We start from the raw sequence: 19,473 nt of genomic DNA, 5'->3' as shown, positions 1-19,473 counted from the left end.
TCAAGTCGAACGTTTGGTCATGTTTCGGATCAAGAAGTCGCAGATGTTGTTCCAGAGGTCGATCTTCTTGATCAGTTCGTGGGTAAGTCAAAGAAAAAGCACAATATGCCTAAGCGGGACTCTATCAACTTCAGAACCTATTCCGCAACTTGTCCTGACGCAACCTGAGGTTTCTGGGACCATCCACCACTCCGAAACAGATTGAAGTGTTCCGTGAGGCTATGGGCTGACTCTTTGGATCCTTGCCAATTTCCTCTGGTGCTCCAAGCGGTTCTCCGTCTGGACTATCATTGGTGGATTCAGCCTCCGCGCCAGCTGGACCCTCTGAGACCACCTCACGACTGCCTCTGGCTTTAGTTCGGACTTCGGTGCCATGATTCACGCCAGCTCTCCACACTTCATTGCTGTTGCTGACAGCGACGCTGGAAGACAAGGTAGCTATTGTCCTCCCTGACTTCGATCGGGGGCGGTTTGACTGAGGCCACGCTCGGACATTGTAGAGGCACTCTTCCTCCACTTAATCTGCCTCCTCGAAAAAGGGTGAACACCTACCCTGCATTCCCTTTTGGGCACATATTTGGAAAATGACTACGATGGGGGTGATGAGATTAGCCAGCCATACGATGAAGAGAATAAATATGATGGTGATGTGTAGGGTGGCCTAAGTGCTTGACCTCCGCCTCCCCACGCGGCAGTCCAGACCAATGTCCTGGCAGAAGTTCTTCAGCTGGGCAAACATCCACTGAGCCCCTCTTACCTTTAAAGAAGACACTTGAGGATACCCTGTTGGGGGCTTGGACCTAACCTTGTACTCACCCCCTGGTCAACCACCAGACTCCACTGCCCTGCTCCAAGCCACCCTGCGTTTTCAGCATGTTTCCCCTGAAAGCTTGTTAGCGCAGACATCTGCAAGCAGGACAAACACATTTCCCACTACTCAACCTCTTTTCCCCCCCCCCCCCCGACCTACCATAGGAATTGTGAAGATGTATGGAAAGAGTATTCTCATCCATTAACTTGGCTCCTAGATCAGTTAGCGCTAATTGCCTCCTAAGACGCTGGTCCCATGCCTCTTTGGGATTCAGTGGCTTATGTCCTCCCAGGTGTTGCCGAAGGTCTCTGATCATCTGTTCTCACCCCGGCTATACAGGTTTGTTATTTCAAGGACAATTTCACAATTTGTTGTGGCTTGGACACCTCCGCTTCCATTGGGTGTGCCGTTGTCACTAGGGTAGCAATTCGATGCCATGCTTGCTGCGGTCCTCTGGTTTCTTCAGGCCTTTCCAGTTGCCCCTCATACACCTGCCCTTTGATAGGACTCTGTTTGGAGGCTAGGCAGATTACGCTCTAGAGCGGTTCAATGAGAGTACGGCCATGGCGTGCTCTGTGGACTTGTATTCCCCACCTCGCCAACCTCATCAGTCCTATCACTCCTTCTGCAGCTTCGTCAGAGGCACCTCATACCATGAGCCTATCCAACCTCCACCATGTGCCCAGCAGGTTTGCAGTCGAGGCTGTGGTGCCCTCTGCCCCTGTGGTTAAGGTCAATGGGCCGCACAGTCCACTGCTTTTTCCTACAGCCCCACCTGCCAAAACCCTTTAGCATGTACTTGCTGCAACTCAGCCACCCAGTGGGAGGCAGGATCCGACTATTCTTTCCAGGTTGGGAGGTGATAACATCAGACAGGTGAGTCCTGCACACTGTTCTGAAAGGGGTATACCCTACCCTTCATTTCCACCCCACCAATCCCGCTCAGAATACCCTCTCCCCCCGGCACTACAAGTAGGTTGTGGTTGTTATTCCTGCTACTTTCCGGTGTCCAAGCAGGACTGGGACCTTCATCCTATTTTAGACCTGCACCCTCTCAAGGCAAAATTCAAGATGCTTACTCTGGTCCAGGTCTTGTCTGCACCCGTCCCTGGAGACTGGATGGTGGACTCAGACCCGCAGTATGCCTGTTTACAAATATCTCTCCTGCAAGCCGATCGGCGCTACCTGCTGTTCTTGTGGCGATGGTAGCAGCTACCCTTCGGAGGTCGGGGTTTCTGGTCTCCAACGCCACCCCACCCCCCAGACGACAGTCTGTTGAAGAAAGGTGGGCTGACCACAGGCAGTCGTCAACCACCTCTAGAACTTCATCCTAGTGGCCTTGGATTGGGCACAGGTATGGTATCCAGAACACCGGGGCTTGAGCATCTGTCCCCCGATCAGGCTACCCCTCGGGGAGGACATGCTGTTGCAACAACAGGACCGGTTTCTCACCTGGGCCTTCACAATATCTGCCTTTGTGCATGGAGATTGAGTAGTGACAGTTAGAACAGCAACTGAGGAAGGTTGAAGGTGTTATCTTGGCAGCCTGGTTCAAATTTGCTTGCTGTGGGCTCTGCAGGTAGACTCCCTCCAGGCTAAGTTACGTTTGTGTGTGTGTGTGTGTGTGTTTGTTTTTTCTCCATGTTCCACCTCACCCCTCTAAGGAGGAGGGGCAGCGACTCTATTTAGATCCCCAGTTTTATATTGATCGTACCAAACACCACTGAGTGGATGATCAGCTCTTTGTGGGGTTCTCTGGAGTGAATAAAGGGAACACTGTGCAGAAGAGAACCATCTCTCACTGGATCATGTTTCACATTAAGATCTGCTACACATTGGCCAAAAGGCAGCCTCTGCGAGAACTGCTTGCTCATTCTATCAGGGCCAAAGCTCCTACCACTGCATTGGCACACGGAGTCCATGTCCTGGACATTTGTCAGGCTGTTACATGGGTGTCTCTCCATTCATTCGCAAAACACTATTGTCTGACTCGTCGAGAGGGTCATTTTGCTTGTTCGGTCCTGTGGGTCGTTCTGGTTTGAGTCCATGCACAGACCCACCTCCGAATAAGTAATGCTCTGGTATCTTTTCAAAAGGTGAGGAATCTGCAACTAGAAGTCTCTAACCAAAGAACAAGATACTTACCTTTTGGGAACACTCTTTCTGGTAGGGAATATAGCCCCAGAGTCCTCTCTGATCCTCCCCATTCTGTGAATGGATTCTATCCATTAATAAGATGGCAAGTCTAAGAATCTGCACAGTGGTCACAACCAATTTGCTATTTGGACTCTGTGTATGACCACTTCCAAAGCAGCTGATGTCATTTCTGTAGCGGCTCAGTGTTGGTGCAGAGCAGCACGGTGCCACCTACCTGCACACAGAGTTATTGCTGAAAAGTTTCCGAATCCAGTCTGAGGCATGGGGAATATTCAAAAGGTGAAGAATCTGCGGCTGGATAGTCTCTACCAGAAAGAGCATTACTGAAGATAAATACCTTCTTAATGAAGAGGTCGCCTATTTGCCCAAAGGACTTGTCTGTCCCTATAGCCACCTAAAAAAACATATATTACCTGTGTTTAAAAAAGGACATTTACCACGCTAAATCTGTGGCATGCTTCATCCTCCAGTCCTCGCGTGGGGAGTTTCATACTCCTAACCGGGTTCAACCTCACTCCTAGAGGGAGCTCTTTGAGATTAATTTTCCGGAATCCAGGTTAAGATTAAAATTGCCTACAGGTGACTCCATTTGCAGCCAATTTTATTCCAAGGGGATGTTTGCTAAGTTAAAAAAAAAAACAAACAAAAAAAAAACCAAGACCAGATTCATAGAGGCTGTTGATACTCTAAAATCTGCTTTTAGCCGTTTCCGGTAGCCTTCACATGGCCTATGGGTCTCCCAGCGTTATTCAGGACCTACGAGTGCTCTATTAAGCGCACATAAGCATACGTCCTCTCTTAGATGTGTGATTCACTCAATGTACAACTTTCAAAATTGCTCGGGTCCTTTCCTAATCTGGATCCTCTGAACCCCTCCCTGCAACATACCAGGGTTCACCGGATCCAGATTAGGCTAAACACCAGGACGGACCTCTGGACTGTGTGGGGATGGGGCCTGTCCCATTGTAACCTCCTATGGGGTTAATATAACCTAATATGTAAATTCTCAGCTGGGAAGTACAAGAATGGTTGACATTATCGTGTTAGTCTTCACTTTTGATATTAATGTACTTTGACTGAAATGTGCGACTCCACATTGAAAAGAGGGCATTCTTTTTTTAAAAAATGTTGTGCCATACTGTAATAGAGGAGATAAGAGTAAATGCATTTTAAGCATGATAAAATTGTGCATGTTGAACCGAGGTGCAGCCTTTTATTCAGCGAAGACTGCAGGACTGGCACTGGTTAAACCAACTTGAGCTTTGCTTTGCTCTGTATGTCCAGCGAGTGGAGAATACCAGGTTAGCGGGCTGTGTGGACGAGAGCCGCCAGCGCATCAGACTGTGCGAAGAGATGATCCAGAGAATACAGATCGAGCTGCAACAGCGCCAGCTGCGAGGAGAGATGTGGATGGAAAGTTTCAAAAGGTGGGTTCTGTGAATTGTCAGATCATGCATTTCCGTAGCTGAGCATACATGTTGGGACTGTTGGTGTTACTAGAAGCCTCTGTGGACTCTGTGTGGCTGCAGATATTGTATAGTTCTCTGTCCTCCCTTGGTATGAGTAATTTGTTTGAAGTGTGGATTAATTGAAGAGGCTTAAGCTCTCTGGTCGGGGGCGGGGGGGCAGGGGGAGGGCGCGAGCTAAAGTTTCAACGCAGACTAGGAGGAAGTTCTGAAAAGTTTCCGGACAGTACACAAAACAGCCAGTTATATTGTATGCGGTCTCCATGCTGTAGTTTCTTCGGAAGCCAGATTGGGAGGTGTCCACGACATGGTTTACTTGTAAGAAGGTGGAGTGTTGGGCTTTGATGGCCTTCTCTGCGACTTTGGCTGGGAAGGAGAGGAGGGAGATGGGTCTGAAGTTCTTGAGGTCAGTTGGGTCTAAGGACGGCTTCTTCAGCAGGGGGTTGATCTTTGTGTGTTTCCAGCCATCTGTGAAGGTGGCCATTTCAAAGGAGCAGTTGATGGTGCGGCAGAGCTGGGGGCGATGGTTGTGACTGCTCTGTGGAAAATGTGATATGGGCAGGGATCCGTCAGGTCTCCTGAGTGGATGTTCTTCATAGTCTTGAGCGTGTCCTCTGTGAGTGGGGCCAGCAGAGCGTGGTCTGTTGTGGTACAGCGTGTTTGCGTGCGATGGTGGCGGGTGAAGTGCCAGGGTCTAGGGTGTCGAAGCTGTCAGAGATCTGCCTGATCTTGTGGTGGAAGAAGGTGCTGAGTTTGTTGCAGAGGTTTTGGGAGGGAGGGACCTATGTGGTCTCGCTGTTGGGCCTGACAAACTCCTTGACGATGGCGAAGAGTTCTTTGCTGTTGTCAGTTGGCGTTTATTCTCTATTGGTAGACTTTGTTCTTTGTGGTTTTGAGAAGGAGGTGGGGTGCATTGATGGTGGATTTGAAGGTAGCGTGGGTTTCAGAGGTTTTGTTCTTTCTCCATCTCTTCTCTAGCTGTCTGCAGGTGCGTCTGGATTCATGGAGGGCAGGGGTGAACCAGTTGGCTTTCTTGACGTGTTGCTTGCCAGGTCTTTTGTTGAGGGGTGCCAGAGTGTTGTTTTTTGCAGGTGAAGATCCATCGGAGGACTGACTGGTATGGATGGATATGATCAGCTATTTTGAGGCTTCTCTACTATGCAGTGTTCTTAGTGCAAAAGCGGAAATCGGAGAGATGTATAGAGTAGACCTAAGGAGCTGGAGTTTGAATATTGGTGAAGGGATGGGTGTGTATTTGTGGGTTCAGTGGTAGGGAAGGCTGGGCCTATAAGTAGAAATTCAAATGCTCTAGAGGCTTAGGTCTGCAGGTCGACTGACGTCTGAGCTATTTTTAGGGACCGTTTTACATCTTTGAATGCTGTAGAATGGATAATGATGCTAAACTTTGTGTGGGATGCAATGTTCAATGGTCACTGTAAGGTTGGATATGTTTCGTATTTACTTCTCTCCTCTACTGTATGAAATATGCACACCTGAACATGAATAGTTTAAACATGCCATAGAATGCAGCTCATGGCACAGATGTGTGCTTCCCTATGGTGGCAATGTGAGAAGCGTGCATGCTAGTGTGATGTCACAGGGTTAATGGGTCAGCGTGTGCCAGTTTGAGGTCCTTTGATGCTTGAAAATTATTGTGAAAATGCATGTTTTCAGTACTTGAATACCTACTAACCTCTAGATTTCTAGAGAGGGTTGTTGCATTATTTGAGTCAACATGTGTTTCACCCCTTACTTTGGCATGCAAGCCTGGGGCTTCATCAAGGCTTGTGTACTGCTTGCATAAACCACTTGGGTTTAACTTTCTTTTGAAAGGTCATTAGGGTCCTTTTTAATCCAGAATTAAGGCGCCTGGATTTTTAAGGCACTTGTGTCGGCAAAATGCCTTCACATGTTTGAGGACCATAGTCTTCGAACCAAGACTGAAGGCATTTTGCCGAAACAAGAGCCATAAAAAGCAAAGCGCCTTAATTCTGTATTAAAAAGGAACCTAATAACATAGTTAAAGTGAAAACGAAATGGATTATGCAAGCGGTACACAAGCCTTAAAGCGCCAGGGGGTGAAACTCGTCTTAGCTGCTTATACATGGATACCTCATTTGAGGTACCATCAAAGATATATGGAATATTTATGAAAAGTTAATAAAGCTAAGTTCATCTCATCTTCGAAGTATTCTTTGTTATACTTGAAAAATACTGGGAACATATTGGGATTATCACACACTAACACAAGTTTAACTGCAAGAGAGAGCCCCACCCTCAGAGTGGAAAACAAATTCATAAACAAACTAAATTATAGAACACCAACATGTCCAGTGAGGTGCCACCCATCAGCTGATGTTGCAGACTACTTTGGGTTCAGGAACAATACTTGGTGGGTCAGTTCTTACCTGATTTTGAGAGGTTCTAGTAGGAAGTTTGGCAAATCCAATCCAATGGCATGAGGTTCAAAATCTATTTTTCAGGCATCTAGTACAGAGCGCTTCTCCTTTACCGGAGGGGTGATCTGATGAGAAGTGCTTTGGTCAAACATTCTCTACCAAAGCAGTGCCCGGGCAGAACGAAAGTGGGTTCCACCAACTTTCCCAGAGAGGTCTACAGGATTGCAATTAAGAAGTCGCATACATGTTGTCTCGTCGACAAACGCATCTGAAGGAGAAACCTGCATGCTGCAGTGAGGCTGTCATGGCAAATGGCAACATTCATACACCTAAAGATACTAAACTTGTACACAACATGAATACCACATGCACAACTTACAACACATAATGATTAGGCAGTGAAAGGCCCCGGTTATTCTGGGGTGCTGGGGACTACGTGGCCTTCGATTCCACTGGTGGGGAATAACCTAGAATAACTCTGGAATTACCTTCTTTGAAGTCTGGCAGCGAAAGTATATATATAACGTTTGTAACAAATTGAAGTACTGGCAACCTCCCAGATGAATGAAAGTATTTCCCTTAAAATAGTTTGGCTGTCTGGCTTTACGCTAATGTTTCTTGGGGGTCAGTGTTCTAGCGCTGAGACTTCTGGTATGTATGTCTTTATAAATGTATAAAATAGGTTCTAATCAAACTGTCCTCGATACCACTGGGCCGCTTCCTCAGCTGTACTCCTTTTTGTTCTTGTTGTAGGGATTCTGATCTCCTGCAGCTCCTGGAAGGCTTGAGTGGGGTTCGGCTTGTGTCGGTCGGTGAACAGGACATTGTTTTGGATGTGCAGGATCCTGGCGCAGTCCAGCAGGAGCATCCGCTAAAGCCCCTCAGGATGACCTTGCGCTGGACCAAAGATGACAAACTTCAGGTCCAGGTGAGAAAATTCAAGGACTTATTCCTGCCTTCCTACTGCCAGCCCAGGCTCCCTCCCCGCCACCTGGTTTTGTAGCAAACAATGAATTGTCTTTATTGCAGATGTTGTTGTGAGGAGATCCCCTAACGCTTGAATAGTGTTTCGGCTCCCTTCATTCAACAAAGATTGCATTTTTCTCAAAGCATTTCTACAACCCTGTTGCTTGACCTTGCTGGTAATACATTTATTTGTCTTCACTGGAGCACAAATTTGAGAGTCACAAGTCCAGATTCGGGTAATAAGAGTTCACCTTTCTCGAGAAGAGCGTGATGGTCACTAACTTTATCAGCTCAAGATGATTCACCCATGCTGACCTCTTCTTGCTTCCTCCGATCACCTTTTTCAGTCTTCTATGTCCCTCCCCACCCCACCCTCCGAACCCCAACTTCCCCTCCATCATCCTCAGTTAGTAGCAGATTCCCATTGCCTCGCCTGCTTTATAAATACATGAAATAAAAGTTTAAAACACATTACATGTGGCTCTGGCTCAGCCTGGTTTATACAATAACCCACTCGCTGTATAAATTATATAATTGTTTTTGATAGATCCTTCTAACCGAAAGCTCCTCATCTTCAGAATATTCTCCATGTTCCAGACTGGATACAGAAACCGTTCATAGCGGTGCTTCTGCATGCTTCTAGGTGGCGGCATTCGGCTCTGCGTAGGCTTCATTCTGCCCCAGAAGTACAGAGCAGAGCCACATATAAGTGCCACCCCTGCTTGCCAATATCGGTTAGTTTCTGCGCCTTTGACGAGGGGTCCGGAGCTCTGCTCCCACTTTTTTCTGCCTTTTGATGACTCCCAAAACTAAATCGAGTGTGCAAAAGAACAATGTTCCATCCTAAAACCACAGGCTTCAAACCATGCCATGACTGCAGAAAATAGATGCGCGTCGTTGACTCGCATGAGGTGCCGTTTGGGATCGGGGCACAGCTCGGTCGTGCAATGAGTGCACTCCGTGAGAAGTCTCCTTCACAGTTGAAATCTGGGTGGAAACACAAGAAAGGGAAGCGGGACTCTACTCCATCCTCCATTCTCAAAAGAAGTCGTGAGGGTGTAAAGGTGCCAATCTGTCTTGCTTGATCTCCAATTGAGGAGCTGATCCTGATGCAGCAGAGTTCCCCAGGCCATCTACAACACTGCAGCAGGTTGGGCTTTTAAGGAGGCCATGTTGTGTATCTTTGGCACTCTTCTGGCTCCTTCTGGCATGCCTTGGGGCCCAAAGGATCCACAGTGGCCCTCAGTCAAATTACTGCTGGTGTAGCTGTCCTCTGCACCCATTAAAGCAGTCTTAAGTCAAGCTCCAACTCTGGTGCAGTCTTCCACCCCAGCTCCGACACCTGCTTCTGTCCCGCCTTCCTTTTCACTGGAGGTCATTCTGGTACCGACTCCGATGTCCGACCCTGAATTGGCATTGGCTCGACACCTACCAGGGTTGTGCTCTAAATCTACTGCAGTGCACCCAGTCTCCATTTAGCCAGGGTCTGATCCTATACTTTCAGTACTGCAGAAGTGCTCTCCGAGGACCCACTGTTTTTTTGGCTCCAACTCTGACCAGAGCCTGCCATCAAAGGTGACGTGGTGGGGATGGGGATGATTTTGCCTCCCATTATGATGACAGTCTTTACATGGCCTTACAAGAGGCCAGTGGGCTTCATACTCCCTCCTGATACAGGGTTGAATTTGCCTGTTGAGCTCCCAGGGGAAGAGTGCTTCATTGGCTCTCGTAACTGGACAAGCAGCTGAGGTGCTGGCCCTCCACCTCCCTTTAGGCAAAGGCAAGAGTAATGTCCTTCCAGATAGTTTGCAACCTGGGCCAGCCTCATCCGAGCCCTTGCTTCCATTCAACAAAGGTCTTACGGACACCCTAATGATCACTTGGTAGAAGTACCGCGTGTGCCCTCTGATGAATAGACAGGGGGCAAGACTTCATAGACCGGCACCTAACCACGCTGATCTCGTTTGGCAGCATTCTACTCCAGACAGTCTAGTGGTCCAGGTTTCCAACAGCAAGGTGAGCCCCAATTAGGTCCCTACAACCGCCCCAAATTAGGAGTCCGAGTACTGCATTAGCAAATGTTCCCCTTGGCTAGCCTGGCACTGCGGTCAGTTAATGTGGTTTGTTTATTGAGCCAGTGTACATATGCCCTCTGGGACATGACCAGAAAATCTTGCAGGCGAACCGGAAGACCTTAAGGTATTGACTCAGACCACTCGAGATGATCCAAATGCGGCCCGAAGACGTGATTTGTGCTGGTCTTGATACTACTGGCTGTCTGCAGTGAGCTGTTGGCACCCTTGTGGTACTCTTCATCATGCTTGGATGCAATCCTCACATTTCTGAGAAACGTACAGTCTCCCTTACGGTTCTGGCTTTCGATGGCTCTCTTCTATTTGGCAAAATTCTGCCTTTAAATGCTTTGAGGAGAGTACAGAGACTGCATGCTCTTTGGGTCTTTCGGCCCTTGCTAAATTGTTTCCAAGCCAGTTTAGTATTTGCTGAGGCCGCTGCAAGGGGATATGATGCAGGCAATGCCAGTCTCCCCATCCCACTCTACATCCACCTCAGTCCTTCCCGGGGCATGGATCTGGTGGGCAGCACGCAGGTCATCCTGGGTATCATTTCTCTCGATCCTCCGTCCCCCTGGGCAATAGCCTCCAAGCTGCTTCAGCTTCCAGTACAGGCGCGCAACCACCCTGTGGGAGGCAGAAGCCAAGATCTTCCCCAAGGGTGGTGATCCTGACATCCGACAGACCGGTCCTCCTGATTGTTCAGCATGGTTATGACCTGCATTTTCTTTCTGCACCTCCCTCCCAAACCAGGACCACTCTCAGAGAAGCCCCTGTTCATTCTAATGCAGAAGGTGCGAGTCCTACTCTCAAGAGGAGCCATCGAGGGGGGTTCCTTACTGACCAATGACTCGCGTTCTGTCTGCCGTGGATCCAGACAAATGGATGTTGATCTTGATCCTTCCGGACACGTATTTTCACATGCTCATCCTGCAGTCCCGTAGACGTTATCTGCTGTTTAACGTAGGCCCTTCAGCCTCCTAAGTGCCCCTCAGGTGTTCATAATAATGATGGCTGAGGATACCAGTTATCCCCTCCCTCAGAACTAGATGTTGAAGGCGGGCTCGCCAAAGTCTGTTATAGACCATCTTGACATATCTGCGAACCTGCTGGCAGTGTTTGGGTTCACAATTAATGAGCCGAGTCGCAACTCACTAAGAGCAGTTCTGATGCTTCTTGGCCTGTTAGTCTCCTTCATCCTGTGTTCCAATTGGCCCCAGCACCAAGGTAACCTGTCGGATGGCATCCAGGAGGTGAATGCACGCAACTGCAGTGGCGATGGCTCTACTGCAACTGGACAGAAGGGGGCGTGCTGGGGGGGGGGCACAAGATGTCATCACTTTTGCATTTATGAGTTCCTCAAACTCTTGCTAGGAGAGGCATTCTGTTATGGATTGTAGCACGGGATTCCTGTATGCGTTCTCGCCTCTGCCCAGTGGTGTCTGCTACAGTGATGGGGCAGTGCAGGAGGAAATAATTTTTTTTTAAAAACCTGCCGCTCCCAGTCGCCTCGATGCTCCTTTGCTCCCTGCAGCCACACAGCACAGGCTGCCAGACTCCCAACCAATCCAGACGCTGCTCTCATGCTATTACTCTGCACGAGACAAGCGCCGGGATTGGCCCGAGCGGGAGGATTTAACTCTCGCTCCAGCACAGGGAGTTTTCTCCACCCAGCTATACAACACAGCTGGGTTGGAAAAATCGAAATACGCGTGTTGGTTTGGCCGGCCGTCTTAAAGTGCCAACCACCCCTCCTCTCTGCTAATAAAATTGTTTTATCATTTTATTTTTCATTTGTTGGTGCTGAGCAGTGGGGGGACGCTCCTCTGCCATTACAGAGGATCTACCTCTGCCTCAATTTCTGAAGGTCTGGAGCGACCAGGCTCAAGTCATCCTTGTAGCTCCAGATTGGACCAGGAGAGTGTGGTATTTAGAACAGCTGGGCATGTGTCTTTCTCCCAAACAGGTTATCGCTCCGAGAGGATCTTGTTAGCCCACGGCAGACCCACATATGGACCGTTTTCGTGGCAGCCATATGTATTTTATTTTGGGGTCCCAACTCCATTCTCGTGGAGCCAAGGGAAGAAGCTTGCACAGCTTCATCTGGGGTGTTTGGGGGCAGCATAGGGCTGGGTGTTACCTGTGGCAGAAGGGAGATGTCCCCAGGAAAGGGACTTTGTGTTTCATCTTCATTGAACAAGGGTTGTCCTATGCTTCACGTTGTGAAGAATGAGGTTATTCAGCGATTTGTTCGAGGAATCTCCCTGGATGTCAAAGGAGAGCTGTCCTTCTCTTGGTAAGCCCTGCAGGCCCTGTGAGTTTAGAGCAAACACACGCTCTGTTCTAATTGCCAGAGCGCATGGGGCAACTCGGGTGCCTTCCTTCATAACTTGCCCTCTGCGTCGGTCACTTGGACATGGGCCATCGCACTCCTTGGTTCTGCCCCGTAAGGGATCTGCAGAAACAATCAATCAAATAATTTGTAAAGCGCACTACATACCCGCAAGGGTTTCAAGGCACTGAGGGTGGGGAGAGGGGGGGTGCTGTTGCTACTGGTCGAACAGCCAGGTCTTGAGTTGTCTCCTGAAGGTTAGAAGGTTGTCGGTTTGTCGTAGGATGAGGAGGAGGGTGTTCCAGGTCTTGGCGGCGCGGTGAGAGAAGGATTTGCCTCCGGCTGTGGTTCTACGGCTGCGTGGGACGGTAGCCAGGGAGAGGTCTGTGGAGCAGAGTTTCCTGTTTGGTACTTAGAAGGAGAGTCGACTGTTGAGATAGGCTGGGCCGGTCTTGTGGAATGCTTTGTGTGCGTGGATCAGGAGCTTGAAGGAGATTCTTTTGTCGACTGGGAGCCAGTGCAGGTTCCTCAGGTGGGGAGGGTGATGTGGTCGCGGCGCGGGATGTCGAGGATCAGGCTTGCAGAGGCATTCTGGATTCTTTGCAGTCTGTTGATGAGCTTGGTCGGGGCTCCGGCGTAGACGGCGTTTCCGTAGTCGAGTCTGCTGCTGAGTAGGGCCTGGGTGACTGTTTTCCTTGTGTCTGTCTGGATCCATCTGTAGATCTTGCGGAGCATCCGGAGGGTGTTGAAGCAGGTGGAGACAGCGTTGACTTGTTTGGTCATGGTGAGTTTCGAGTCGAGGATGACTCCCAGGTTGTGTGCGTGGTTGGTGGGTGCGGGGGGAGGGGGGGGGGGCAAGTCCCAAGCGACGCGGGTCACGAGGAGTCGTCCCATGCTGAGAGGTTGGGCCCGAGGATGAGGATCTCCGTCTTCTCTGTGTTCAGCTTAAGGCGGCAAGCATTTGCTGCAAAAATATTCAAATTGGAGCTGCTCTTGCATTACAGGAACCACCAGCATAGGGCCCTGAGGGTGATCCTGTTCAGCTTCAGAAGAATTAGACTTGATCTCTTCAGATGCTGTGCATTCGCTTGGCGTCTCCCCAAGCAAACTCTGCTGTATATGGAGGTTCAGGTCGCACATGTTTGAGGGAGACGGACATTAGAGAGGGCTAACTTGGAACTGACTGGTCTTGTAGTCCAGCCATTTCAGCTTGTTTTCTTCTTGTTTCCCTCTTCAGACTGACAGCACGTTTGTCACACCGGCTGATGCCCTGCTGGAAGAGCATGTCCTGGATGTCAAGATGGCCGTACTGGAAATGCAGAACACCTACCGGAGCCAGGCCCGGCTACTGCAAGAGCTGGATGGACTTCAAGACAAGTAAAGATAGTAACATCGTACCTTGACCTCTAATCCTGTGTGCCTATCCTCCTGTCTCATCCAGCAAGCCATGATGGCTCTGGTCGCTGCTTTAGGTCAAGGGGGTACAGGGTTCCTTGTGGTCACTCATGACAGACTATTACCTGTTAACGTGCTGCCAGTGTGTTAGGGACTCTCCTGTTGTTAAATGGTAGCGGCAGTTTCAGTCGATAACCTTTCAAGTATTTGCCCGGCGGTAATCGCCTCTTATACCACTCGATAATTTACCAATGAAAGAGGCAGGCGCCGGAGACTGGAAGGCAGGAAACAAAGTTTTATTCCGTCGGAGCAGAACACATCAGATCAGACAGCAAGGTATCGTCACGAGGTGCTCTAACTGCATCTCTGAGACCTGGTCTCTTATACACTGGTTTATTGCTTTATTACATATAGTACATTCTTGAGATTCCCTTGATGCCTGAAAGAACATCCCCTGAAGCCCCGGCTCAGATCCGATCCCACACATAGATACAGTAGAAGTTCCCACCCTACCCGCAGTGGGAGATGGCTATCGCGCAGCAGGGAATTCCGCTAATTCCCGGGGGTGTGTGCAACTGGCCGGGTCTCAGGGGGTAGGGGCTTTGATCTACTGTAATCCCTTTGATGTGGGGTGTTTCCCTTACAGTAGGGGCAGTAAACTGCATCCGCAGGGCTAGGTGATGGCCTGGGACCAGTTCAGACAATGGGGCGCAGAGGAAGGGGGTTATCAAAGGAGAGGCATGACCATGTATGGGTTGTCGGTTGGAAGTGGTTCCGTAGCAGGGTCGCGCAGAAGGAGAGGGTTTATGGCCTGTATGAGAGAGCGGGGGTGGCCGGCGCGCGGGGGATGCTTGCAGCGCCAGGGGAAAGCGCTGGCGGTCGAGAGTGAGCGGGGAGAGAGTGGGGTGCCTAAAATGGCGGCCGTGCATTCGTTGTGCGTGGCGCTGGGGAGAGGCAAGATGGCGCAGATAATGTTCAGTTTGCACGCTAAATTTCCACAGTCCTCCCTTTTAACATGTCTCGCCAGCTTGCCTAGTTTGGATCTATCCCCATAATACCCCGTACCTCCACCTCGTTCAGAGCTTTCATCCGCTCAGTTTCAAAGTCCAAAGTCTTAGGGCAGATGCAGTTCATAAAAAGCGAACATAAAGGTGGCAGACACTGAATCCCCAAGCAACATCCACATAGTATCACAATCGGTATCAGGATAAATGAAAACAGCCTCCATCCCCAACCTTTAATAGTGTCCCAAAACCAACTCCCCAGTGACCATTCTTCTTGTTCTTGATGAACCTCTGCGGACAGTCTGTGGAGATGTTCAATTGCTTTGTAGACTGAGGGTGAGTTATCCGGTACGTAGGTACAACAGCTGGACCCAATGATGCGGCATGCTCCTCCACGATCTGCCAGAACCACGTCTAGAACAAGGCGGTTCTGGAGAGCCACCAGGCGGACGGCCTGAAGCTCAGCGGTGTTGTTGGCGAGGGCGCCAGCTGTAATGTTCATTGCCGTTTCGACTGCCTGGGTTAAGTGGCGGATGGCACGGCTGTTTGCCATTGGACCCCAGAGTGGAACAAGGCCTTTGACTGCGTCCATGAACTGTGCTCCGGTGGAGTCGGCCTGCACAATGTCTTTGGCCCGTTTCTGTCGGTGATGGTTTGCTGGAGCCACATACGTCGGAGGAAGGACAAAGGCGATGTAGCAGGTGCCTCCCCAACCTTTCGGAAGCCAGGTGTAGGCCTTAGTACCACAGACGAAGTACATATTCGGGGAGGCAACAAAGGAGGGTGGGTCAACTGAGTCCAATGTTCGGGTGATGAGGCAGGAGCTGTGGCCCACCAGCTGTGCCCCCAGGCCTTCGAGGCATACAGACCCAGTGATGTTGATGACGGACAGGGCCACTGTTAGGGTGGCGGCCGTCCGTTTCCGGAGGTAAGAGAAGGTGGGTCTGGCTGGATTGTTGAACACTTGCATTTCAACTCGTTCTTTGGCAGGGATGTCCATGTGAAAGGAAGTGTTCGATCTCAGAGGGCAGAAGAGGGCAGAAGTTCTTCCAGTTTTGTTCAGCCAGAACCCATGGTAAAAGTGTGACATGGTTCTGCCGGAAGTGGCATTGTCCTTGTAGCTTTCTTGCAGGAGGATTAGCCAGGCGAGGCAGGAACCATGGACAGAAAAAGGTGAAGGGATGAAAGGGATAGAGTGTCCAGTGGCATGTGGTAGCAGTCCACAGATCCAGCAATTAGTGGCGTTGGTAGCAAGATTGTGTTGGTGGAGCAACTGCACAAAAGAGTTATTCCAGAACTCCTTACGCCTTTCTCGGAGTTGGGGTGAAAGCGAGATCAGATGATGTTCTTTCGTGGTGGTAGGTTGAACGGTGGTCAGTAATGTCTTATGAGCGGGTGTGCTCTCCTCCATGATCCAGAAGGTGACCATGAGGAGAAGGCAAAAGAGAAGGGTAATGAAAAGTGCAATAGTCTTTAAGCTGTGCATTCGGTCAGTCTTTGGGTTTCTGTAGTGGATCTTCGGACGTCCGGTTGCTTCCATCATCTTCATGTTGGGCGCTTCCATCACCTTCAAGAGACTCGGTAGCGGGCAGAACCACAGACTTTGTTTTAGTTTCTCTCCTGGTGGCCTTTTAGGTGACTAGGCTACCGTTCTGAGATTTCCGCTTAGCCTGTGGTCTGCTTAGCCGAAGTTCTCTCCTTTCGTCGCAAGTTATACCCTTCTTTGGATGGCACAGTGGGATCGGGATATTCAATCAACTCAAGTGTCTCTGTGTCCGGGCAGCGGCTCAGGGATGGTCGGTCTTTGTCCAGTAGTTCCTCTTGGGCGGTGATGTTGTCTGTGGTTGTCAGGGTCGGTGATACCTTCTTGCAGTGGTGTGCATGCAGCCAATTGCGTTTCCCCTCCACTCGAAGAGCTGTTCGGGTGGTGATCAGGACTTGCAGGGGGCCCGTCCACCGGGGCTCCAGACTCTTGGTGCGCTGGAAGTTACGCACTAAGACGAAGTCACCGGGTTGGATGTCGTGTCCCGGGCCCCTGGAAACATCGGGAATGGCGTGCAGCACCTGCTGGTGGATAACAGACAACGTCTTAGTTAGGTTATACAAATAGTCAGACATGAGGACGTCCGGGACGTCGTGGATGGATGATGGTTTTGGTGCAGTCCAAAGGTTCATGGGCCGCCCAAAGACGACCTCGTAGGGGGTTAAGTGGTGTTTGGTGGGGGTGGAACGCATTGATAGCAATGCCAGTGGGAGAGCGTCTGGCCATCTTAGCCCTGTGGTGGCGACTATTTTTGCTATTTTAAGCTTCAATGTGGCATTGTGTCGCTCAACCAAGCCTGCAGATTGGGGATGGAAGACCGCATGGAACTTCTGTTTTACACCCAACCCTTTTAAGATGAGTTGGATAACTTCGGCTACGAAGTGGGGGCCGTTGTCGCTCCACAAAATTCGACAAAGGCCGTATCGGGGGAGGAACTCCTTCAGTAGTACTTTTGCGGTAGTCATAGCGGTGTTGTCGTGGGTTGGGTAGGCTTCCACCCACTTGCTGAAGGCACACACAACGACAAGCACATACTTTAAACCTTGGCACCTTTCTAGCTGGACGTAGTCCATTTGTAGGACTTCAAAGGGGTGATTGGGGACCCCAAACCCTCCCCTGGGTACAGCAGTTCCTTTCCCAGGGTTGTGTTGGAGGCATACTAGGCATTGTTGGACCAGACGTTTGGCTGAGTCTGGTATTCTGTCGTTGTGCCAGACTTTGGAGATGAGTTCGATCATGGGGGCAGACCCTATGTGTGCGGGGGAGTGTGCCATGGTCAGCATGGGGATCAAGTATGAGTCGGGTAGCAGCCATTTGTTCGAGTCTTTAGTTCGCCAACAACCGTCATCGTCCTTCAATCCTACCCGGGCCCATTCAGTTAATTCGTGTGGTGTGCTGGCTAGTTGGATATCCCTAATCGTTTCCCTAGCATCCTTCCATTTCTCAGTTTGTGACCTGGTCACGTACATGCGGGTCGTGGACCTATTCTCGGCTGTGGTTCGGGCAGTAATGTCAGCTAGTGCATTTCCCTGTCCTATAATGTCTGTCACCTTCTTGTGTGCCTGGCATTTGATCACAGCTAACCGTGTGGGGAGGAGGACTGCTTCGGTCAGGGCAGAGACTAGGTCTCCATGCAGGATGGGTGTGCCATGAGAAGTCAAAAATCCCCTCTCTTTCCATAAGAGCCCGAAGTGGTGAACTACCCCAAAGGCATACTGACTGTCTGTGTAAATGTTTGCGGTTGTCCCTGCTGCCAGGATGCAGGCTCGTGTGAGGGCAATTAGCTCAGCCGCCTGTGCGGATCGCTGTGTGATGCGGGCTGTCTCAACAACTGTTCGGGCTGTGGTGACTGCATAGGCAGCTGAGGTGGTGCCATCAGGGAGCTTGATGCATGAGCCATCCACCCACAGTTCTCCGTCAGGGTCCGGGAAGGCGGTATCCCGGAGGTCAACCCTACTCTTGGTTTGTTCGTCGGTGAGGGTCACGCAGTCATGTATAGGGGATGCATTGGGGTCAGCGTCAGGGAGAGGTAGTAGAGTAGCTGGATTCAGAGTGGTGCATCGTTTCAATGTGATATGGGGTGCAAGCAGAGTCAGTTCATACCCAGTCAGTCGTGCGCTAGTCAGGTGTTGAGTCTTGGTTTGGTTCAGGAGGGTATCAACAGCATGGGGTACCAATACTGTGAGGGGGTTCGAGAGCACGATCCCCTCACTTTGTCGGATAGAGACAGCAGCGGCGGCTACTGCTCGAAGGCAGGCGGGCAAGGCTCTGGCTACGGGGTCGAGAGTGGCAGAGAAGTAGGCACAAGGGCGTTGCTTAGGGCCTATGGACTGGGTTAGGACAGACAACGCACATCCCTCCCTTTCGTGGGTGTAGAGGGAGAAAGGTTTAGTGTAGTCTGGGGTTCCTAGGACTGGGGCCGAGCAGAGGGCGTCTCGTAATTCTTTGAAGGAGGATTGGCATTCGGGTGTCCAGGGGAGGGGGAAGGGGACATCCTTAGCCAGCAGGGAAAGCAGAGGCTTTATGGTGAGACTGAAGTTTGGCAACCACTGTCGACAAAAGGAGGTGAGGCCCACTAGGGATCGTACTTGCTTCTGAGTTTTGGGAACAGGGGTTTCTAGGATGGTTTGAATTCGGTCAGGGGTAAGTTTCCTCCCGTCTTTGGATAGTAGGTGGCCTAGATAAGTTACCTGGGGCTGGCAGAATTGCAATTTCTTTCTGGAGACCTTGTGACCGTTCTCCGCAAGGAAGCGGAGGAGGTGAATGGTGGCTGTGACGGCAAGAGGAGTGGTGTCGGCCGCCAAAAGAATGTCATTGACGTACTGTATCAATACCACTCCATCGGGTAGTTGGACTGCATCCAGTTGCCTCTTGAGGGCTTGGCTGTAAATACTGGGACTCTCAGTGTAGCCTTGGGGTGCCCTGCAGAATCTGTACGAACGGGCTTTTAAAGTGAAGCCGAACAGGTAGCGGCTGTCTGGGTGGATGGGGATGGAAAAGAATGCGTTCTTGAGGTCAATAACAGTAAAGATGGTGGCGGTGGATGGAATCAGGGTGAGGATGGTGGTGATGTCTGAGACTACGGGGTACTGGGGTATGACTACTTTGTTAACCTCTCGCAAGTCAACAATGAAACGGTAGGCTTTCTCATCCCCCTCGCCTTGCTTCTTTACAATGGGTAGGATAGGGCTGTTGCAAACATTACTCACTACTTCTTCTACCACTCCTGCCTCGACCAGGGACTCGATGATTTCCACCAATGCCTTCTCGCCCTCGGGTGATATCCGATACTGTGGAAGCTTTGGGAGCACTGCGTCCGGTCGGACGG

General features: G+C 50.3%; 1 protein-coding gene across 2 annotated transcripts in view; it reads left to right on the top strand.

The window, feature by feature from the left end:
- Positions 1–19,473, top strand: part of ZWINT (ZW10 interacting kinetochore protein) — a 63,479-nt gene that overhangs the window by 22,991 nt on the left and 21,015 nt on the right. For both annotated transcript variants that reach the window (XM_085629618.1, XM_085629617.1), the window contains exons 6-8: positions 4,253–4,395; positions 7,587–7,761; positions 13,441–13,580. In XM_085629618.1, the coding sequence (XP_085485744.1) occupies positions 4,253–4,395; positions 7,587–7,761; positions 13,441–13,580 (458 nt within the window). The remainder of the gene's footprint in view (positions 1–4,252; positions 4,396–7,586; positions 7,762–13,440; positions 13,581–19,473) is intronic.

Source organism: Triturus cristatus, chromosome 10 (genome assembly GCF_964204655.1).
Source record: "Triturus cristatus chromosome 10, aTriCri1.1, whole genome shotgun sequence".
In the NCBI taxonomy this organism is placed as follows: Eukaryota; Metazoa; Chordata; class Amphibia; order Caudata; family Salamandridae; genus Triturus; species Triturus cristatus.
Note: the sequence above shows the minus strand (reverse complement) of the source record. Positions and strands in the feature narration are given on the sequence as shown.